Source organism: Takifugu flavidus, chromosome 4 (assembly GCF_003711565.1).
Source record: "Takifugu flavidus isolate HTHZ2018 chromosome 4, ASM371156v2, whole genome shotgun sequence".
Taxonomy (NCBI): Eukaryota; Metazoa; Chordata; class Actinopteri; order Tetraodontiformes; family Tetraodontidae; genus Takifugu; species Takifugu flavidus.
In genome coordinates this window covers 8,208,807-8,232,609 of record NC_079523.1, presented here as the reverse complement: position 1 = coordinate 8,232,609, position 23,803 = coordinate 8,208,807, and the positions used below count along the sequence as shown (strand labels likewise).

Genomic DNA, 23,803 nt, shown 5'->3' with positions numbered 1-23,803 from the left:
ACCTCTGAGATCTGCAGCTCATTAGATTTTTACCAGTTGCTGACAAACTTGGCAGCCTCTCCACACCTTCACCACAGATGTAAAATTTACTGTTTCATCCAGTATTTGTTAGGACTTTAAATGCAACGTGATGGATTAACGTAATTATAAATGCAGTTTTTTTTAATAGTAAGTATATTTAAATGTCTATTCAGGGACCCTTGGGTTCTGGGATTGATGCCATATCCTTGAATATGTTTACCCTATTTTACATCAAGGGTTTTGGTCACTTTGTCATCAGTAACTAAATGGCTCCCCTGTTGTTTTCAAATAGGCTTACTGACTTGGACACTGAGTAGATTCATGGTAACGTGATTGTGTTGAGTCTCATTAACTGTATGATGACACAGTGGAAATCACCAGCACGTCATTTTTGCAGCATTTGACATAATGCGAGCGGAGTGTGTAGATTCATCGTGCTACTCCTGTCAGCTGAGGCGTCCTCAGTCAGCCGGTGGGCCACTTTCATTGGCAACATCCATGAAATAGCTTTGCCTTCAGACAGACACGCTGAGGTTTTGAAGTCTTTTTCTGCCCCAAAGAAAGAATTCCGCAATCACTTTTTGGAGGTATTTGAGCTGCCTTAATATTAGCTCAGTACTCTGACAGAGGGCGATACTATTATCAAAATAAATGTCAAATGCATGATTTTTTTTTTTTTTTAAATTGAATCTCCGTTTTGAGTAGCTGTGGGCATTTGCACACTTTGCAGTATCCACTGGTCCATTGTCTATTCTCCAGGGAAATGCTGCTGATTTGGTGAAGAATCACTGCTAATGATAGTACTCCCAACCCCACTACAGTCAGAGTACTTTGTTATGCTCTGATGACCATTTCTCTCTCTCTCTCTCTCTCTCTCTCTCTCTTTCTCTCACACTCACTCTCTGTGTCTCTCAAGGATGTCCTTATGATGCTTCCTTTTCCACTAACAGTATACAATGCTGGCTTTAACCTGAACATTGAATGAAAGATTCACTAATATTGATTCAATGGGTGCAGATTTTTGGACAACCACAATTCACGAGACCAATCAATGCAAGGGGCTGAGGGCTGAGGTATGGGATGTAGGAGTGGGTGAAGACGGATTTCTTCCGTCTGCGTCTGAGTCCAGTACTAACTGGTTTTATTTTTATTCATTTTATTCATTCAGTGTAGTTTTAACTGTACGGTTGCCAATTAGGCGTAGCACAACTATAATACAATAATTATTGCATTATTCTACCATGGATGTTGTATTGTAGGTGTGTGTTATCTGTGTTATATAGAACAAAGAATTTGAAATTAGCCACAAATGACCGAGATTACAGAGAAGCTCAAAGTTCTGCCCTATTTTGTTTAGAAGACATTGAATATCTTTATTATCGACTGAATTTAATCCATAAATCCTTTTTCAGGCTAACCTCAACTAGTGACATGTCACATCCACATGCTTTACAGCCCAGATGGAATGCTTTTAAAGGAATGAGAGCAATGATGGAGCAAGAGTTCTTAAATTAAAGACAAAAAAACCTTTAAAGAACCAAGCAGTGAGATGTCAATCATACATTAAATGCACGGTGGAAAAACCTCATCTGCCTGTTGTGTTCAATTCAGTCATATACAATCATTTGTGGCCTTACTGTTTGTAAATGTTGCTTATTAAAACTGTTCCGGTTCCTTTAGAACTCTTTAGAGTCAATGTAAATGATAAATACAACAGGCAGATGTATCATTGTGAAATGGCTGATCAATAGATTAATTTGTGTGATGGATGTCTAGTGAGTGGGGTGATGCATGCCCATATTGATCAGCTATTGTTGAAAGTCAGTCAATAAGATGTGTATTTTTCCAGACGAAGAGACAAAAAGACAGCCAGCCAATGAAAGAAGCTATAGCAAGGAGAAGTCCCGTGATGATTTTTCTCAACTAGTAAATCTTGGAAGCACAGAACAATACACAGAACAATACGCAGCAAACATGTTTAATTTTAGCACATTGTTTGAATGTTTTCATGTGTCATTTTGAGTATTGGTTGTTTTTTTTGTGCGATTGGCAAATGTCAGACCACTGGCACTGTATCTGTCCTGGCTGAACCCAGCCCCTCATAGCACTGTCCCCATGTCACGACTCCCGGGGGGGGGGGGGGATCTTGGCATCACATTTCTGCAGCTCTGGCGGTGAGTGCATGGACTCTACCCTACGGTAAAGGGAGGCATGGTCAGGCGTGCACGCTTAAATACCCTGTCACAATGGGCCGTGAGGAATGGGAGAGGGAATGAAAATCGGCCCCAAGTGTGCTGCCCATTACCCCGACTGCATGGTGAACCTCCTGAGAGTCCATTCTTAGTGCATATTCTGCTGCCACTGCTGTTAGGCGGCAGTCATGTGTTTAAAGTCGAGGTCATTCCATTCATACTCAAGCTGATATTTACTTCTTTTAAAAAGGAGCTTTTGAAAAGGTCATCGCGAGCTCAATGTAGAATCCAAATCAGATTTCCGTTGAATTAAACCGCATTTCACCTCGGGGGGGCTATTTAAATCCAGTAGAGCAAAAGGTCGTAGCTCCAAGTATAGGGTTGTCAGTTAGCTCCGGCTTGTTTGCTGGATTCCTTTAAAGGAGGAGGTCATTTCTTCCCCTCCTTTATTCACATGTCTGCTCCTGATGGCATCTCGTTTAATTATCTCCCTCCACACTCGCTGGCTCCCTCAGATAAGCTCCAGTATTATATTACTAGAAGCATGTGTCTCATCTGCTGTCTCTTCAGTGTGTGGCCACTGTTGCATTGAGCCACATTTCCATGGTGTTCACTTTCAGACGCCTTTATTATCATAATTTTATTGTTTCCAAGCTGACTTAAAATGCTGCTGTTGTTCTTTAAATCAGTAATTATTCACCCGGAGGAATACAAATAAACAGGTTTGGTGTCCCAAAACCTTCTTTAATTTGGCAGCTGAAGATTTAGCTAAATTAAATAGCTCCTAAACATATTTTTTTTAACTAGTGCTATGATATTGCCACAGGACTTGTTGTGTCTGTGACAGTGTTTCTTTGGGCGTACATTATCACAGATGAAGTTACATAATGAATATTTCATGGGCAGTTGGACAGACCCACGTGAGAGCCCCTTTTTCTGTGACTATGGGCTGTTGTCATGACCACTGAGTCTTCAGTGTCTTCTTTGTCATGAAAGAAAAAAACTACACTACAGGGCAACTTTCTGACACGGAACACAAAGCTGTGCACATTTTTAAGCAGAATTATAAACTTGCATTTAAATGAAATTCTATTTCATGCGGCTGTAGCTCTGAATATTTCTTCTCATAGCTCCTCTCCATATCCCTCCCACCTCTCTCTCTCTCTCCTCTCTCTCTCTCTCTCATTCTCCCTCTCTCACTCACACCTCCCCCTCTTTTCCCTTGCCTGTGTGCACCATGCCTCTTTACGCTGTGTATAACATACAGAGATGCAAGTTTAATCTGGGCAACGGTCAGAGCTGAGAAGTTACCCTCTCGGTAACGTGCAGTAATATTCAGCAGCCAGTGCTGCTGTGAAGGCGGATTCAGAGAAGAGGTGAAGAGGAGATGAAAAACCTACTGGAGCTGCATTCGTATGTCATTCTGTCCATCTCTTTGTGTGGATCCATGTGTTTCTATTCACAAAGCTTTGCAGCAAAAGGTGTTTTTTCCAGCACCGGGCTTTAAAAGGAAATTCTAATACCCTCGCTGCCAGTCTCTGAACATCTGTCTAGATGATAAAGTGTGCCTGAACTCCCAGGGCAGAAATTCTTACGAGCTTTCTCTTTTGAAGATTGGGATTTTTTTTTTAAAATTTTATTCTGTTTTTTCTTTGTTTTGGACTGTTTCTAATCCTTCTGGGCTGCAGCTGCTGTAATGTTGGACTTGGACTTTGTTCGAGAGGATTTTGTTTTTACCTGATGAATACTCCACTGCAGTTTGAGCACATTCTGATCTGCCTGCTGCTGCTCCGGTTTTTACTCAACATTGAAAGCTGCTCAGACACTTTAGCGGCTGAGCAGTGATTTCTCCAACAGAGGCAAGCGCGCGTGACGCACAGTGGTTGCTTCCGACGGACCGAACCGTGTCACACAGCTCAGAAGAGCCACGGGCTTCCCATCCTCTGCAAGTTTGTGCCGAGTTTTAATCAAGCGCATTTGCCCGCAGTTTGGGCAGCTGCCCCAAAGTCAAGATGCAGGTATCGCTCGTGTGTACGGACCACCGTGGGGGGGTAAGTCGCAACACAGAGGACCGGCTAAACCGACAGAATGCCAACAGCCCCAACCCGGGCACCCGCAGCAAGTTCAGAGCGGTGGCGATGGTTGCTCGCAGCCTGGGACAACTCTCTGTTCAGAGTGTGCCTTCCTCCAGTGAGCAAAGCATGAAGACAGGCATGAAGTATAGGTAGGACATGTCTGCCCTTTATGGTCGAAGATCAATGCCGTCAATTGCATGGAGCAAAAATGTAGGTCTGAAATTTAGAGTTAGGTTAAGAGCCTAAATGAAAAATGTTCACATAAACAGCAAAATATAACACTGTTTTCTTTTATTGTGCTTGCATCACCTGTTAAAGACTGCTGACACTTCGAGAAAGTACATGAACTACGTGAAAGCACATATTTACTATTTAATGCTGTCCATGCAGTTTTTTGGGTTTTTTTCAAGCATGACCACAAAACATCTTACATTTATATTTTTGATTGTTTTTAATAATTAAATATTAAGAGATAAATTACCGGTATGTCATGAAATGTAAACGTGCCAGTGGCCATTGATGTTTAATCTTCTCTGTGCAGAGGACAGCCAAGCACTACAAAGTACCGTACAGTAATCTACACTGAGTGAAGCTAATTAGAATTTACCCTGATTAGTCTCTCAAATGCAAAACACCACTTTGATTCTGAACAGTTTAAATGTTTGCCTGGATTAAAGTGATAAGTCCCTGATAATTATAATTCACTGATTAAGTTATTCATGTAGCTTTTAGCATTTGTAAATGTGATGCTATTATTACCTGAGTCCATGTTGTGGAATTTATAGGAGACCTTTTTAAAAACCTTCATTTATTCATTGAGTTAATTATATTGTTTACACTGTCATACTGTGAAATTGTAATTATTTTATTGATAAAGCAAAAAAAAGTGTCAAGAAATAAAAGTTGACCTGGCTGCTGATAAAGCAGGTTTTGCCAATGGACAGGTGTAATTAAGATCCGTCACAGATATGAGGAATTCCATAATTCCCTCTGAAGGTGCGGCAATAAGCATTCCGTCTGATTCAGCTGGTGGGAGGCTGGCCTTGCTGCCACTGTCATTACTGAGGTTGATGATATTGAATGAGTCAAATCCTTTTTAGTGCAACGAGGCCAGAGGCTGTCGGTGCACTTCTGCGGTGTCATCCAAAGTATAAAACAAGGTGTGTGTGTGTGTGTGCGTGTGCGTGTGTGTGTGTGTGTGTGTGTGTGTGTGTGTGTGTGTGTGTGTGTGTGTGTGTGTGTGTGTGTGTGTGTGTGATGTGGAGTTTTCAGAGATGCACTTTGTTTTTACACTGAGTTTTGTGGAATTAAAACAGAATTGAAACTGTTTAGAGATTATTTCCTTCATAAACATTCACAAGAAAAGGGTGAAGAGGAGCAGAGTACCTGCCTCTCAGGCTCAAAGCTTACTGGTAAAAGGAGACGTGAACTTTCTTATTTATCTTCAGTTTTTCATATTCCTGTTTAGACACCTGAAGAGTGTAAGAAGTCTCCTACGTGGGAACATTTTCAGGGCTCATCCACCTTAGATTATTTTACTATTCACAGAGCAGTACAGTGTGAAATTCAAATCGCTTTCATTTGCATACAAGCCCGGCTCTCTTCTTTGTTGGTAGCCTTGACTCAATGGCCCAAGACCATTAATGGATGCAGGTTGAATTAGACCTGATCTCCCACAAGGCCAAGCAAATCCATCAAGGTGAACATCTTTGGAAAGAACAGTGGGTTATTGTGGGTTATATAACAGTGGAATGAACCATTGGCACTGGGTCTGCATGCCGTGACTGGTTAAAATCCTCAGATTTGACAGGGGGAGCTCAACCGACTCCAAGAAGTTATTAAAATGCCCTGTCAGGAGTGAATTAATAGTGCATGTGAAAAGGTTCGTGATTATGTAAAACAGTATTCCTCAGGAAACGGAAGAATTACTGAGAGATTGGGAAGGCAGCACAGGTGGAAACTCAATCCCATAAAGGCCTTACTTTTTAGTGCTCAGGCAGCCAACCCTAGAGAGGCCACAGCCAGTTATTTGGCTTCGGTCTAGAAAATAAGCTGTTGATAAGGTGAATATAGGTGCTTCAGTGGGTAGTATAGCATGCAGCTATAGGAAGGAGTCTCCAGAGGATCTCTCCAAAGCACTAATTCTCCCCAAGGGTGATTTTATTCTAGTTACATTTGCAGTGCCAGCAGCAACTGTGAAATGACATAAGCTGGCCGATAGCAGTGGTATTTAAAGGATGCAGTCAGCAAATTCAGCATCCACAGGATGGAAGATGTGGCATTTATTTTCTTAATTTCTGTTTCTCTCTCAGCGCTGTGTGATTTATCCTCTCTACCACCAGCTGTGCAGAAACAAAGTTGGCCTGGTATTTTTAAATACGCTCACTGTTTCCTCAGTAGAATAGATGTTTAGAAGTCTATGGCCATGGTCTAGACCCTGATGTTGGAGCTGAATTGTTAATTGTCTAAACTGTTTTACCTTGTGGTCCCTGTGGTCCCAACACCAATGAAATTGTACTTCTAGCAATTAGATCTTGCAAACCTGGTTACTTCAATGCAGAAAAATTAGATTTTTTTTTTCAAATCATCACTTTTTTGTGATCAACCATTGTTTTGTGTGATATACCCTTACTATATATATTATAAACAACATTTTAAGACACTGTTTTACAGTTCTGATAATTTTCTGCATGCAAGTTTGCATCAAAATGTCCCAAATGCTTCTGGTTTCTTTATGAAGTCAGTTGTTTTATTTTTACTGCTCTGGTTAAACAAATCAGAGCTGCTTCACCTCCCACCCTGATGTAAATCTAGAAGTAAACAGGACTCGGCCCAGACTGTCAGTAGGATTCCTCACATCTCTGGAGGTCCACTTTTAGTTGCAAAGTTGACAGTGAGTCACAGACTGAGTAAATAGCTGCCGGCAGTGTTGTGTAGGTGGACGGTATTTAAACCCAACCCAATTGTGATGTATCTTCATCAAAGATGATGATACATCACAATTCATCAAAGATGAAGATACATCTTTCATCAAAGATGAAGATAAGTTGACTGTGGTGGAATAAACATGCGGTTCTGTCTCCATGCGTACGGTAGCTTGGAGTCATCATGAAATGGATCAGTGGAGTCCTTGAAAGCACATTGTGAAAACCCAGGGTTGATGCCACAACTACACAATAGCTACTGTTATGCTTCTATACTGTTTTGATGATCACGTTTTAGGTGCAGTTACAAACACTTGATGGGTGCTTCAGTATGGGAACATTCTTGTTTTAATCACAGATTTTTCCAGCATTGTTTTTTTCCAATATTGTGTTATAAACAAAAGCAGAAGCAAATATCACTCGAGCTTGGGCGACAAAAGCTGTGGGAGTGAAGTTTCAGGCTTTGTGAGTGTGGGTGATCACTGGGATGTTTTCCTGCTTTCTGAGGACTCCTCTTCAGAATGCCAATTTTCCTGCACTCGATTTTAGATTATGAAACATATTATAACTACATTATTGTATCAGTACCAGTGCGTGTCCTGGTGAGAATTCACAATGTGGGCAAGCTGTATTCACAACAGCTTGCCCACATTGTGAATTCTCACAATTGGCCCAGATCTGAGCCACTTAACGTATATTTTACGTGCATTCACCATCTGTTTGCTCCAGGCATCAGAAGAGAAAAGGCAATGCATAGGTCAGTTGATTTAGGTATAAGTTTCACTGTAGGCTCTGAGGTTTTGTTTATTTTGGTGTGCATGCATGTGTGTGTTTGCTGTGTGAGCGCCACACTTGTGTGATGCTGAAGGAGAAAAAGAAGACAGCTGTTCTTTATTTGCATCACTGATGGAGTTTAATTAGAGCCTGTTTGGGAGCTTGTGTACGCACACACTTTGCATGGGTCTTAGCGCCACCAATTTCTCACAGCATGTATTTTCTTGGCTCCAGAAACACTAGAAAGAACCTCAATGATGATTCGCTCGGTTGCACAATGCTGTCATTTGTGTTTTCCTATGAGGTATGATAAATCCAAAAGTATATCAATTTATTTATAACATAGCAATTTTATTGATTCTGCATATATTTTTCATCCAAATTGTGTTGATTTCCACACTATTGACTGCTATCAAAGAATTGATATTTTCTGTTATTATGGGCCTGCGTGATTGTGCTGCTACATTGTGCTTTCTTTAGTAGTGAAGTGTAATTACATCTGTATCAAGTATGCATATAATTTTCCATGCAAAATAAGATGGTGAAGATGTCTTGTAGCATTTAGAAGGAAGGCAGGGAGGTCAGAGCTTGGCCTTTTCCTCAGGCAGGATAACAGTGGTAGCCCAGCAGGGAAAATCCAATCTCACCCCATAGCACCATGCTTATTCATGTGTATTAAGAGCATCAACACGTTTTTAGTTGGGCAGATGGCACCATTTTCCTCTAAATAAATATATTTACACATGACTGCATTACCGCGCTTTAATCTTTTACAATAATTATCTTAGACATTGTGTATGCTTGCTCATTTTTACATAAACGTAATTGGTGGTGTACAGAGCAGAGAATAAAAATAAAGTGTCACAACTTTTAGTCCTGTATGTACACACAGTATATGATAAGAAGGTGCTTATCTCTTTTAAATACATACCAAGCTACTTTTTTATCAAAAATTCCATACAAAAACAGTATTTAAACCTGTAATCCCCTCCACAGACAATTTTATTTTTTCCCTCATTATCAGAGTTTGTTCCCTAATTGGTTTTGATGTATTGAAGCCTGGCAAGAAATTGTGATGAGAATCAAAACAAATCCAGCCCCCAATTGTTGTTTTGTTCAGTCCAGCTCGGTTTGGCATCATATGTCAGTTTTGACGGACCAAAGGGTAATTAAGGACAGTTATTTCTTTTTATTGCCAGTGTTTCGGCAATGTTTACATAATTTTTCTCAGATCAGATTGTCTCCTATCAGTCCATTAATTTATAGCCTTTTTTATTGTTAAACCTCTTTTAGTCTCTTGGCTTTATTTGAAGTGAGTTTAGTCTTTGCTTCCATCCCATTTGTAGAAAGTCGTAAGAGAATGCTGCAGGATTCCCACAGTTCATTCACATCATTTTGTCTGAGCACTGGGACAATATACGTATGAATGTGTAACTGATTTAGCAGACAAGATAAATGTCAAAACTATTTTGATTCATTCCTTTAATTAGTTAATGTGTGTAAATGGCTTTTCAGTGCAAAGTAATCCCACCCGTCATATTCAATTGCCTATTTGCGACATTTATTCCAATCTGCGTACTCAACAACACCCCCTTGCTACCTTTCAGTATAATGGATGTTATGTAAACCTGAATAAAATAAACCACCTTCATTCAGCAGGAGCAACTGGCCTTAGAAGTTTCCTTAAGTAGGAGCACGGGTTTGGGAGTATTAATAGTTCTGCTCCATAAACACATCTGTCAGCACGGTCCTCTTTACGACTCTGCGACCTTGTTTCCATATTCATTGCATTGCCCGTCCTGACCACTAAGTTCAGCTTTATATGTATATATTCATATCCACACGAGCACACTTGTGTGCATCGCAATAAATTCAAATGTCACAAAAAAGTAGATTTATTTCAGAAAATGTCTGAATGGTGATTTATTACTGATATATTTGAAGCATTCATTTCTTTGCAGATGCATTGGAATACAGAAAAATATGAACAGATACAGAACTCAATACTTGATTGAGACTCCTTTTGCTTGAATCACAGGAGCACTGTGGTGTTGCATGGGCGCGATGAGTCCCTGGCACTGCTGGTCATTTCATACTTCCATTGTACTGACCTCTTTGGGGGGGGGAAGCTTTTTTTTCCTATAGGTCACCTTCTATCAAAAACTGGTGATTGGGTTGATTTTATTATATCTGTATTATATCTTATACTTGCGAAGCACTTGTAAACTGTTGACTAGATCAAGTGGGGAGGGAGAGCAGAGGGCTGATTTGACCTTATGCTTCAACGAGACTTGTTGTGGTGTGTGTGTGTGTGTGTGTGTGTGTGTGTGTGTGTGTGTGTGTGTGTGTGTGTGTTGTGTGTGTGTGTGTGTGTGTGTGTGTGTGTGCTGTGACTTCCCTTTGGCTGCTGTGCTGCTGCTGTCATGTTCCCCTTGTCTGCTTCATTATTGAGGAGGGTGAGATAGAGCTGACTTTTCCTGATGTGGTTCCTGCTGGTCAAGGCCCAGTGGGAACCCGATCCCTGTCTGCTCCTGTGCTAGAGGGCAGTTGCAGTAAAATATTAAACCCAACAATGTGCTGACAAAGAGACATCCTTACAGTGAGAACAAAAGCAAGGGCAAGGCCATGCTTTCAGGGAAGCACTGCGTTACTACTGCACGTGCAGTGTTCAGGCTTGTGCAGAAGAAGCTTTAAACTGCGATAAGTATCGGCAGATTGTCTATTTAATAATGTCTAAGTTTGCTGAAATCAGTAAAACCTTCAGGTTAAGCACACGTTACTGAGTCTAAACAGCCTTTTACCTGTGTGAAAATCCAGCAACAACATTTTTTTATTCCATTATTCTTAAATAAAGTGCAGCTTGACTGATATTTGACGGTACATCAACATACCAAAAACTTTTTATTTACATTTTATTTTACAGTACAGAATGTTAAGAGATTGTCAAGTCTGCTCCGTAATTCATTACTTTTAAGAACAATATACAAATAGTGGTCGATCTTATCCAGCAGTTTGCCAGAGGGGACTTGTGCTGCATGTGTTAGGGAACGTGGTCCAAATAGATCCTCTTATCTCTCTTTACTTCTGCTCTGTGGTTTCCTTTGCATGCTTTATTTACAATTATAGACCTCCCTGACCAAAATATGTATTTAATTCTGGAAAATTGATTTGATTGCATGTAAAACGCCCTAGATTTGTTTTAATTATTGTTTGTCGTTTGCTGGCTGAGCTGTGACATTGAACTCCTAAAAAAGATCACGAATATTGTTAAGTCTTGTTAGTGCAATGAACATTTAACTGGCGTGAAAGCACATTTGGGAAAGTAGATTCCCAAATTTGTTTTCAAAGGTTTGTGTTTTTTGGTGCAGACCACATTGACATGAATGTGTTCTTAGTCACTGCAGAAACTCAGCAATCTTCACAAAACACCCCCACACACATGCGTGCGTGCACACATTTAACATCAAGCCTCTGTCTCCCTCTCTTCTCCCTTTCACTGTATTTCTATAGAGGCAGTCGTATAAAAATAAATTAGATATCCTCCCACCCACTCACTTTGACTCCTGCACATGTTACATCATCTCTAAGGCCACATTTCTTTTAAGTCTTTACACCGGCAGCTTATCTTTTAAAGGGTCTTGACCAGGCGTGCCGTAACAAACCTGCATTTGTAGATTCTGTATTTTGCACATTAGCAGTATAGAGACGCCTTCCAGAAAATAAAATCATAAAAAGCAAATTACAGCAAATAGAGTTATTCCTTCACTTATAATAAATATGTTTCAGTTTTTCCTTTTAAACACACACATCTCAGAGATGTTCAGAAGCTCCACAAAGACGCAGCCAAAGCTGTGATTGTCAGCGGAGAGGTCTGTCTGGGCTGTGATAGGCTCAGAAACGCCAGCTTTAGGAGCGGTTGTTGTGAGTAGCAAAGCTTCTGCTTTGCTATGGGGGATTTTAGTCAGATGGCGGCTGAGTGATCCTCGTGTGCTGGAAGAAATTTTACTGGATGTCACGGTGGGCTTGTCAAAGACCCACATCTTGTCTTTGACTTTGCTCTGGTTTTTCCCAGTCATATACAGAATATTTACATGTATGTTGAGTGTCATCATATATGCCACTGCCATAGCTTTAAATTTCTTTGTAGAGGTGCAGATTGAGATTAAATCGGTCAATACATGTGCCCTGTTCTTCCCTTCTGTGACTTTAAGCTCCCCCTACAGTAAGAACTTGGAGGAGAGCTTTCTCTAACATCAAGGACAAATGATAATACTGTTGTTGATTTGTGCATCAAGTAACAATTAAATTAGGCTTTAAGACCTTATTTTTATGCTCATATCTACTGCTGGAAGGTTGTAAAAAAACAAAACAAAAACAAAACAAAACACTGCAGCCTTGGTGCTGCTTTAAAGCTAATGCAATTATTTGTGTTGACAGAAACCTTGGGAAGTCAGGCCTCCGGGTGTCCTGCCTCGGATTAGGTAAGAGTCACATTTGCTGCATCCAAACAAATTTGTAGAACAGTTGTGAGGACAACTGAGTAGACATTGTTGTTGGATACATCTTTGAGTTCCCAGTGAATGCTGAAGCGCTAAGCCTAAAGGTTAAAAAAGAACTTCCTTAGCCATATTCCATTTCTTGCTCGTGCAGAATCCCATGTGCCAAACATGTAACCGACTGTCTGCACGTGTTTTTGTGTACGTTCTGACCCCCACATTCCTTGTCTCTGTAGGAACATGGGTGACATTTGGTGGACAGATAACAGATGAGGTGAGAGCAGATGGATTTTGTCATCTTCTGTCAGTCAAAGCATATAAATGGATCCCTCCATATGAGAGGAGCTATCCTGGTGTAACTAAGAAGCCTATTTTTAACAAAAAAAACATCTAGAGTGAGTCAGAGAAATGCAGCAACTGATAACGTCATAGCAAAACATTAACAGAGCCTTATTTTGTATTGTTTAATGACTGAAGGGTCGTTGGCTGCCTCTCACCCCATCCTCTCCCCTCTCTCGTCCACCCTGACTCTCTCAACAGATGGCAGAGCAGCTGATGACTCTGGCCTATGAAAATGGCATCAATCTGTTTGACACAGCGGAGGTCTATGCTGCCGGAAAGTGAGTATATCCAGTGCCACAGATCAGTAGGCAGTGAGGCCAAATAATCTATGTGATTAATCTTAAAGGCTCTGGGTGCAGAGTACCCTTACGCTGAGCTGCTTGTGGAACAAGGATTAGAGCTGATGCACAGCTTTGCCACACCTATACACACAACATAAAATCTCCAACATTCCACCAGAAAACTGGTTTATTTATTTAATCCATGTATTTGTCTTGTCAAGCGTATGAAAGGTCACGTGTTTACTGTCCATATTTTGCCCAGACTGACCCTGGATTGCCTTACAACTGTGCATTGTTTACAGATGGGTTAAACTGAGGTAGGGATTAATCTGGTTTTGTACTAACTTGGATGCTTTTAAGTAATCCCACGGATTATCCTGCGGCAGCCGTATTCCTGATTAACTGCACCAAGTCCTCTTTTTTTTTTTATACTGTCCAATGAACATTCTAAGTATTTTCTCTCGAGGATACATCAGAATTGGAGTGTCTCGAAATAAAGCAAAGGGAAAAGATGATGTCTGTTACAGTGGCTTTGAGCATTTCTCATTTTATACCTTAGAGCTGCTAAATAGCCTCAGCGCTCACTTTTCTGCTCTGGGGACAATTCAGCAATCTGATGTTTTGGGATATGACTGGAAAAAAATGTTAACAGCTGACACAAAGGTATTTGTTCACTCAGCATCAATCCATGAAAATAGAGACAGACAGAGCAGCAAATGTTTGTGCCCTCTTGACTCACATGGCATCATTGGCAGCTCAGGTGTTAATCTTCATAGTTCAGAGGATGACGTGAATAAATCACTAAAAAAAAAAGAAAGTTACTGAGTGGTGATTGTACATTCAGCTGCTGTGATGTTGCCAGTGTCAACGGATAAACAAACCTGTATGTGGCAGGAGGTTCTTGTTGTTGTTTCAGTCTATTTGTCCCAGTTTAGCCCAGCAGAACAGGATAGATACAAAACAAACCTTCAACACAGATAAAGACTCATTTTTAATTCTAGCAAATTTAGCATAACCGTCCTAATTTGCTGGCTGCTGTTTCCCAGAAATGTATAAATAAACATGTGTAATTGCAGGAACAAACAGGCCCAGCTCATCATATGGAGCCGCCGTTATCAGCACGCACATATGGTGCTGAAGCAAAAATGAAAGAGTGCGGGTAATTGGCAGAACAGCATTTCACTCGTTTTCTTTCAGGATTAAACATTTTGCTCCAGTTGCATTTTAATTGCTTTGTATTGTCTTATATCACTGACAAATTGGATGCACATTACAAGGGAATCTGAAAGTAATAAAATATTGTAAATCCATGAATAATTCAGTATTATGTCATTGGCTGTGCCGAAAGTCATGACATCAACTCAGAATACAGACCTAATTAATGGTGGATGAATGGAGTCCACCTGCTCGGGGCTCACTGTACCTTATGGTGAGGTTATGAGAGTACTCGCATTTTCACAGGGGCAGCACGCTGCGTGGGTCTTTTCCGAATGCACTAGCGGAGAACGGGAAAGCTGCACGTACAAACACAAATGTTATTGTTCCCAGGGGAGTGCTGGATCGCTTGTTGTTCAAATGGTTTGAGTCCAGCTGGCAGCATCTCAAGGTGCCAGTCATGGCCTGTTCACCTACTGTAGCCTTGTTGGATGTGGGTTGAGCAGACTGTGAGAGGCGTATACGCACCCGCAGGTCGACAACGAAATAGGGAGGGCTTGATTATTTGCTTGTTGTTGCTGTTAATTTACCTTAACACAGCTGGAAGGAAATTATAACACAGTCCAGCATTTATTTCTAAAGTATTACCCTTTTAAACATCTGAAATGTCTTATTACAGCTACTCATGCAGAATTAACATTAGAAATTAAATTACATAAAATCTGAAATAAATAATCGCCTATTAGAGCAAAGTAATACTGTTCCCACATAAATAAGAACAATAAAGTAACAAGTGAAGAGACACTAGTAAATGTTTCCGTGTGATATTTGTATGGAATAGCTTAGACCATTTCAAAGCTTTTCACATCTGGTTTTAACTGACATTTCTGCCAATGTGGTGGTCCACTAGTCTTAAACGGACTAGCATAGCTGAAAATAACATTTCTGGTTGTCATTTAATTCAGAACCACATCGGTTAAAGGGGCAAACCTTATATATCTGCAGCATTCAGATACATTTCATATCAGCCATCAGTCAGGAGGATGTGTGTGTGAGAGAGACAGCCTCCTGACAGGTTTCAACTCGGCTGTAATGAGCCCCCTCGTTGGGCTTAATGTCACTCATTGGGACCCCTGTGGCTCCTGCTGAGTGACATAGCGGTGGTTCCGTTGCACAGCTGGACAGAGGCCATGCTCACTCAGCTCCCCTCACTAATTCACACTCAGCAGCCTGGTACAGGTGTTCTTTCTAACATAGACTTCCACAGCAAGAGCATTGAGTTGGACTACTTTGTTTCATATGTTTTCCATTGACTTCATTCAATCTGGTCTTTTTCTCCCCCCCCCCCCCCCCGCAGGGCAGAGGTGGTCCTTGGAAACATCATAAAGAAGAAAGGATGGAGGTATGAAGGGAGACTTTAATTGAGTTTGCTGGGTTTTAATTTCCGTCCCAGCCAGCCCTTCACTAATCTTGCCATCTTGACATCACATGTTGGGAGGGTGGGTGAGCTGTGGACTGGAAGGATAAGAAATGGGAGAGCCAAGATTAATGCAGGAAAAGAAACTAAAAGAATCAGTGAATAAAGGATGAACTTTCGTGCCTTGTTGCCGTGGTTAGCTCGGCCAGGTTACACACCCACAGTGTTCCCTGATGCTGGTCCAGTCCTGCACGGTCACACTCACTGTGGGATGTGGGCATGTGTGATAATGAGGGGAGAAAAAAGGTAGAAGCACTTGGTTTCCCAAATGACATGTAGGCGCTCTGATACACGCTATGACTCTTTTGTTTTTGGAATAGATCATCTGTTACCGATGCACTGAGACGTGCTTTTATTTTTCAGGCGCTCGAGTCTGGTGATAACAACAAAGATCTTCTGGGGCGGAAAGTATGTTCCATCTGTTTCTTTGGCAGAGATCACACTCTCAGATGAGGGATAATTCCTCCTGTATGATTTCTATTGACAGGCTGCTCCGGTAATGGGGTCATGTCATCCAGATTGATTTGATGTAGTTTCAGTAAACATTCTTCATTAGATCCTATATTTTAACGATCTCCTTGATGATACGTTACCATGGACATCAGTTCTGGTCATTTGTTTACATCGGGGGTTTTTGGGGCTTTGTTTTTTTTTTAGAGCTGAGACTGAACGAGGATTATCCCGAAAACACATTATAGAAGGTAAGTAGCAAAGCTTCGGGTTATTATATCAAATGCTGAGACTTCAGCAAAAAATAAATAAACACTCTGAGTATAATTAGTTGCTTTGGCTTGAGGGAATCACAAGTGCATTTTAATAACTGACAGTTTTGGGGGTTCTGGAGTTGCCAGTAAAACTTTTGTGTTCAATATTACATAAGAATAAACAGCTCGTCTGTGTTACTGCTGCAGATTTTGATGCCATTACCAAGGAAATGAAGCAGAGCTCAGGCTCTCACTAAGTGTGGCACTTGTTTCTAGGTTTAAAGGCCTCTCTAGAGCGACTGCAGTTAGACTACGTGGATGTGGTCTTTGCCAACAGACCAGACCCTAATACGCCGATGGAAGGTAATTGCTGTATTGCTTCTATTCACTCTTTCATTATTTTGATGTATTCTCACACTAAATGGTGTTTTTTTTTTAGATTGCATGTTTGAAACCACACCTCTCTTCCGTCTCTATGACTACTGGAACATGAAGACTATACAATGTGAACTGAAATGTCTATTTTTAAAGTCCCACCTCCACATTCAGAATGAGCAAAGATAGTGATGCAGGAGACCTTTAAATGGCAGAGTGCTAACTGTGTGTGTGTGTGTGTGTGTGTGTTGGGGGGGGCTCAGTTGGTCTCACAGTACACATCTGCTCCCGTGTCAGAGAGCCCATTTGGTTTAAAGTTCGGTCAGAGGTCACTTTCCTGCCTTCAGCTCTACGTTCCTTCACAATACTTCTATGAGTAGTTAGTCAGAAGTAGCTGGTGTTGCGTGACATTAAAATCAGGATGATTATTTTGTCCATCTGCCCTTTAAAAGAAGGCACAGTTCACATAGACAGATTTGAGTCTCTGTCTTCAAACCAACTGCGGTCAGACCATCTGGCATGAATTTATTCTGGTATTAGCTGTGGGGAAATAACTCTGGGGAAGAGGAGCAGAGCTGCTGTTGTGTCAGTTAACAGGGAAACTCTGTTAATGCAAGCACCTAGAACATGATGGGGGGGCTCGTTTGTCCAGTTTGGTTGCAGCAACACCCCTGATTTATTAGACTTTGCTGCTCCTGATCTTGTCCTAGCTGAGCTCAAAGCATATTTTTTGATTTTGTTTTTTTTTTTTTTTTGCCTTGTGGGGCGAATTAAACCAAATCTCAGCAAGACGGAAATTAGAGTCGGTCGAAGTAAGATTATAATCACTGTCAGACGGGGATAAGATACGGCCGTGAGATGAAATCCCATATCTGATGGCTTTAAAGAAAATATCCTGTCACGTTAACAGATAAAACACATCCTTGCTCTAAACGCTACAGCAAAAATCTACCAAATGTGCTCAGGATATTTACATGCTTGTGGTTTTTTTATGCTCTTTTCCTGATGAGAGAAGAAGCTGTCCAACTCCTCAGGATGTTCACATGAATGTTCAAGTGCATCTCGAGCAGATGAATAGCTGTCCCGCTCATCAGAATGAATCACTCCACTTTGATTAACATAATCAGCTTTTCCACTCCTCCCATGTGGTCCAGTCTATTTGGATTGCAAATGATAACAAATACATCTTTTATCGTAAGCAGCTCATGTGCTCGCGCACCACACTACCCTCCAAGGACACGGTTGAGAGTGACGAGAGAAAGGGTTTATCTGTAAACGCATCGGTGATGAAGGCACTTAGACAAGTTTTGTGTTTCATACAGAAACCGTTCGAGCCATGACCCACGTTATAAACCAAGGCATGGCCATGTACTGGGGAACATCACGCTGGAGCCCCATGGAGATAATGGTGCGACTGTCGACGATGAGTTATTCAGACTGATAATAATCAGCCTTTGATTCATCCCCCATTTCTGTGTCTTCATTCTGTTTTTAGGAAGCTTACTCTGTGGCGAGACAGTTCAACCAGATTCCTCCCATCTGTGAGCAGGCTGAGTACCACATGTTCCAGAGAGAGAAGGTGGAGGTGCAACTACCTGAGCTGTTCCATAAGATCGGTGTGCAAAAGCTCATCCCTGATTTTGTTAAATCACATGAATTACACTCCAATGTTTGACCAATAAATGTCACCGTCAGCTCTCAAAACTAGCTGATTGCGATAATTGATCCTGCTAAAAACAAATCACTATTGATTTTCTATTTTGTTCCCATTTGTGGCCGCATCTGTCGCAACACCAGGATTTTAATGTTGGTCCCTTCTGTCCTCAGGTGTGGGGGCCATGACATGGTCGCCACTGGCTTGTGGGATCATCTCAGGGAAATATGATGGCAGGGTTCCCCCCTACTCACGGGCCTCTCTGAAGGTAGAAAAACCTCGTTCACTCGTGTTTCTTTCTCCCTCTACGATCGCCGGCATCACTGTAAACTGTTCCCTGCTGGTTGAAGGTTGTTTGTTTATCGTTTGTTTTTGTCTTTCAGGTGCACACCTCATGCTTGTGTATGTGTTGTGCGCCGTGTTGACGCCGTGTCCTGTGTACCTGTTCCCCAGCAACGCTGTTTGCCAGCTGGTTTCAGCTTGTCACACATTAAGCCCACTTCTTCCATATGCTCACACGTGCATCCACACTGCTGCCATACGCACATTTAATGACGTCTGCTGGCTTTATTTCAGTGATACGCAACCGATTTGAAACCACAACTGAAAACAATTTTGACATTAACAACAGTTTGAACCGCAAAATAATCCCAAGACCCCTGGAAGCCCCGGGAACATGTGACATGATGTGTTGTGATGTGATGCAACCATGTGTCCGTGTAGTGCAGTGGCATGTTGTCTGTCCGTGACTGTCGTTCTTCTGGGTCATCAAGTCGAGCTCCATTTTGGTGTCGTACATGGTGTTTGGAACGTGCTGCTCCGTGTTGTTGGTTCAGTGTCGCCTGTGGATGTTCGTGCTGCATTTGCTCTTTAAACTCCGTCCTAATGTTCACTGGATTCTGCCTGGTTGCTAAAGGTTTCTTTCTGAAAATGCTGATAAGCAATAAGTGAAGATGGAGTTATTCAGTAAGTGTGGGTTCCTCTGTGTTTCCCTGGCTGCAGTGTTGACTGCAGGAGACAGAGTCGCCTGTTTAAAAGCAGGCCCCGGTGACACAGCCCGACCTGTGTGAGCAGGGCTGTGTTTTTGAGCAGGTGTGCTGTGTTTTCGACAGGGTTACCAGTGGTTGAAGGACAAGATCTTGAGCGAGGAGGGCCGGCGTCAGCAGGCGAAGTTGAAAGAGCTGCAGGCAATCGCGGAGCGGCTGGGCTGCACTCTGCCCCAACTCGCCATTGGTACGCAGATGCACTTTGCTGCTCTCTCTCTTTCTGTCTGTCTGTCCGTCCCTCTGCCTCGGATGGTCCGGGGTCAGCGACGCTCTCGGATTTCTGGTTTGACTGTTCCTGTTTTGTCATCTGTGTGCGCGTGTGTGTGTGTGTGTGTGTGTGTTTTTAACAGAAATAATAAGAAAAGTGGGACATAAAGGATGGAAAAAGTGATTCAAGAGTAAATAATCCAGCACTGATGGTCCTGGCTTACATTGACTCCAGTCTTAGACATCATTTTAATTTGCCCGTGATGAGAAATGCAAACATTTCCAGTCTGCATTTGCTTCATCTTTGCATGTGTCTAAGTCTCCTGTGTCAGCATGAATAAACCAGCCCAGCCATAAGTCCTGTAGCCAGCCAGTATTGATTCACTGCCGGGCAGAAAAGTGAGACTGCATACCCCAAAGACACGCCGATCCCCCAGCCGGTAAATTCGAGCCTCTCTCTTCTATCTCAGTGCCGATCGCAGCAGATTTTTCACTCTCACAGTAATGCGGTGTCATAGATTAGGTTTCACGGGCCATTAGTGGAAACCCTCATCTTTCCCAATTACCATAAATCCTTCCAGCTCTGCTGAAGGCGCGCACAGGAGATTAATTTCCCCTGTGTAGTCCTCTGCATCACTGTGGAACTCCGATATTGAATAAAAACGATAAAACTGTCTACGGCTCAACGCTGAGGCCCATTGCTCCCTGAGCCAGTGCTAAATCAGATGTGAGCGACAGACAGTTCATACATGCTGTCGGTACCTCAGTACTTTTTTTGTCATTTTCGCTTTTTTGGGGGGTTTAATCCCAGTATTTGTACAGCTGGATTCTACATCCCTCTGTGCTCTAATCTCTTTAGGAGAGAATTTTCCTCAATTGTAAAAGCACATTGTATAACAGAGCCTGTCACCATAATAACACAACACAAAAAAGAGCGTTTCTGCCAGATTGTTCAGGCAGATCTTACAAACTCTTAATTATTTTTGTCTTTTCTCCCTTGTATTGTATTTCACATGAGAATGCGCTGACTTCAGTGCCTCAGTCACGGAGCCACGTTTCACTGTTGCAGATTTAGATTAAAATCTACAATAATCTCAGATTTATTTTAGGCAGCCTTATCGGTAGTGTGATAATAATCGACTTTGTGCTTCTCAACTGTATTATTAGGCACAGATGAGGTGGTTTCGGCATCTTCTTGATCTGTTTCAAGTCTGTTGTGGCTGGAATTTAGTTAGATGCCACTTGTCGAGTGGGATATGTTCATATGTTTATCAAGATGTTGCAGTCGTGTGTATGTGTGCGTGTGTGTGTATGTTAACATGCAAATGCATGTTTGAGTGTGAAGCAGAGGGATGCTGTGAATGTGACTATGTCTGGTGGTCGGGGGTGTCATCGCTCTTTACTGGTCTCCTGCAGCGTGGTGCCTACGGAACGAGGGGGTCAGCTCTGTCCTTTTAGGGGCTTCCAACACTGACCAGCTGATGGAGAACATAGGAGCAATACAGGTGAGTGTGTGTGTGTGTGTGTGTGTGTGTCTGTGTCTGTCATCATGCAGAGGACAGTCAGAGGTGTATTTGTAAGAATGTGTCCTGACCTGTTACATCAGGCGCCGTATTCGTGGCTTTTATTCCATAACAGCAGCCCCCGTCTCCCGAGTACACTTCAGCCTCTTGGGCACTGCTGCACGCTCTGGTACGCTTTACTGTACTGTGTTAATAAGGTCGGCCGAGTATCTTTAGCCGGCGGAGTTGGACAAGGCAGCAGCCATCTCTTTTTCTCTTGATAAGATGCGTCCTCCTAATGGACTCTTCTGATTGGTCAGGGTTTCTCTTCCCTCCGCACATTTTGCCTGGCTCAATAAAGAGCGTGTGTGTGTGTGTGTCTGTGAGTGTGTGCGTGTGTGTGTGTGTGTGTGTGTGTCTGTGTCTGTCATCATGCAGAGGACAGTCAGAGGTGTATTTGTAAGAATGTGTCCTGACCTGTTACATCAGGCGCCGTATTCGTGGCTTTTATTCCATAACAGCAGCCCCCGTCTCCCGAGTACACTTCAGCCTCTTGGGCACTGCTGCACGCTCTGGTATGCTTTACTGTACTGTGTTAATAAGGTCGGCCGAGTATCTTTAGCCGGCGGAGTTGGACAAGGCAGCAGCCATCTCTTTTTCTCTTGATAAGATGCGTCCTCCTAATGGACTCTTCTGATTGGTCAGGGTTTCTCTTCCCTCTGCACATTTTGCCTGGCTCAATAAAGAGCATGTGTGTGTGTGTGTCTGTGAGTGTGTGCGTGTGTGTGTGTGTGTGTCTCCTCTCTTATTGTGTTTGATATTTCAATTTCCAAATGCTATGCTTACATTTCCCAAGGGCTCTGTAGATTTCCTTTCAGTGAGTTTTACATCACACACACGAAACAGGCACACAATCCTGAATCTGAAGAAATGAGATCATATTTTTATCCTTTAAAACTAAAAAAATACAAATCTTCTTCATTATTACTGACATTCTATAAAGTCTTTCTTTAAATTCCTATTTTCAACCAAGCACGGCATCAGCTACTGTGCTGAAACTCGCCCTTCAGTGCCTCCTACAGGCTGCAACCTGTAACTGCAAATGTTTTCTAAAATTGTTCTCTCTCCCTCTACAGGTTCTTCCAAAGTTATCATCGTCCATCACACATGAGGTGGACAGCATCCTGGGGAACAAGCCGTACAGTAAAAAGGACTACCGCTCCTAACGCGGGCCCCCGGCAGGGCTGCACCGGGCCTGCAGCTGTAGCTGCGGCCCACCTTTGCCTGATCCTCTGTTTGCTTGAGCTTTTACTGAGTGAGACCCTGGCGCATGAGTCAGCCAGGGCACCTCATTTAGAGTCACGGGGATAAGAAAGGGGGGTAAAAAATGCAAACACATCTGTGGGAAACAGTAGGGCGTGACAAAGAACTACTTTAAAGAGAGATTAGAGATATACGCTCATAGTAAAATCACTTATACATCCATTTCAGCTGAACATTTTTTTAAAACCATAGACAAAAATATCTTTAAAAAGTTTAAGCACACGCTTGCTTGGCAGCCAGATTTTGTTTTTCTTTTATAGAATCAAGTACAAGGAAATCCATAGTGTATGAATATGAGAATTAGCCTGTTGCACATGTACCATAGCCATGCATTTGTTCCTTGGACATTCTGTTTACAAATGTGTACTGTACTGAGTCTGTCACGGTTTCTATGAAAAAAGCAAAAAGCCGTCTGTGTCGTTGATATTGTCGGTGTACCAGAACAATCAGCACTTTAGTATTGTCAGTATCAGTGTTGGAGGGGAGTCGGGGGGTATTGTAGTTGTCTTATCTCACAGCCATTGCACTGTAGAATCCTACGGCCCTCTCCTCCTGTCTCCGTCTCCACTGGCAGTATGATGCTCCCCATCTGCCACCGAAGAGATTAGTTGTGTGTGCACCCCCGACACAAGGAGCGGGGCGGGTGCGCGTCGCCGTGTCACCTGCTCTCCGCTTTCAGGCCGCGGATTTACTGTGGAGGATGCGTCCCTATCGGCTCGGGGCTCACGTCTGAAGGGACCCTGTCAAAAAGACGCCGTGTGCAGGTGTTTGGCCTTAATTCCACTTGCATCGGGCTGTGAGGGCTCAGCAGCTGCACAGCACAGACGGGAACGCTGACTGGTAGAAGCAGCGTATTTGGTTGCGAGGTAAACGGTGTGTGTTTAATCGTTGAGTGGCAACAGCTCAGGGAACAGAGCAGGAGGCTTTAGCGGTGTGTCGACGTCCACGCGGTCAGGAGGTTGTCTTTAATCGTCTCTTCCTCCGTCACGTGTGGACGCTCGGGAGGACCAGTGACATTATATCATGGCTTAAGCCAAAGATCTTCTCTGTCATCACTCTGTCTCTCTCACAACGGTTTCACTCTCGGCTCCTGCAAGATTCTAGAAGTCATCTTGAAGCATGTGCTCTTTCAGCTTGTTATCTATGATATGGACTTTATGCCATGTATATCTTTACTTGAGGATGCTGTTATACTATATAAAAAATATCTCCATATACCGAATGCAGAGTACTCGCTTAAGGATGTTTAGGTTAC

The 23,803-nt window shown here is 42.4% G+C and overlaps 1 protein-coding gene across 4 annotated transcripts in view; it reads left to right on the top strand.

Annotated features, from left to right (window-relative positions):
* kcnab2a (potassium voltage-gated channel subfamily A regulatory beta subunit 2a) overlaps nucleotides 1-22,957 on the top strand; it is a 47,082-nt gene extending 24,125 nt beyond the window's left edge. For 3 of the 4 annotated variants that reach the window (XM_057031625.1, XM_057031626.1, XM_057031624.1), the window contains 13 exons: nucleotides 12,424-12,467; nucleotides 12,719-12,756; nucleotides 13,023-13,102; nucleotides 15,618-15,662; nucleotides 16,101-16,145; nucleotides 16,395-16,438; nucleotides 16,718-16,804; nucleotides 18,139-18,224; nucleotides 18,312-18,432; nucleotides 18,644-18,738; nucleotides 19,583-19,703; nucleotides 21,140-21,228; nucleotides 22,362-22,957. In XM_057031625.1, coding sequence (XP_056887605.1) covers nucleotides 12,424-12,467; nucleotides 12,719-12,756; nucleotides 13,023-13,102; nucleotides 15,618-15,662; nucleotides 16,101-16,145; nucleotides 16,395-16,438; nucleotides 16,718-16,804; nucleotides 18,139-18,224; nucleotides 18,312-18,432; nucleotides 18,644-18,738; nucleotides 19,583-19,703; nucleotides 21,140-21,228; nucleotides 22,362-22,451 — 985 coding nt within the window. In that variant the 3' untranslated portion in view covers nucleotides 22,452-22,957. Of the gene's footprint in view, nucleotides 1-3,389; nucleotides 4,438-12,423; nucleotides 12,468-12,718; nucleotides 12,757-13,022; nucleotides 13,103-15,617; nucleotides 15,663-16,100; nucleotides 16,146-16,394; nucleotides 16,439-16,717; nucleotides 16,805-18,138; nucleotides 18,225-18,311; nucleotides 18,433-18,643; nucleotides 18,739-19,582; nucleotides 19,704-21,139; nucleotides 21,229-22,361 lie in introns of those variants that run through there. The other variant, XM_057031623.1, reaches the window with a different exon arrangement.
* Nucleotides 22,958-23,803: the final 846 nt, after the last annotated feature.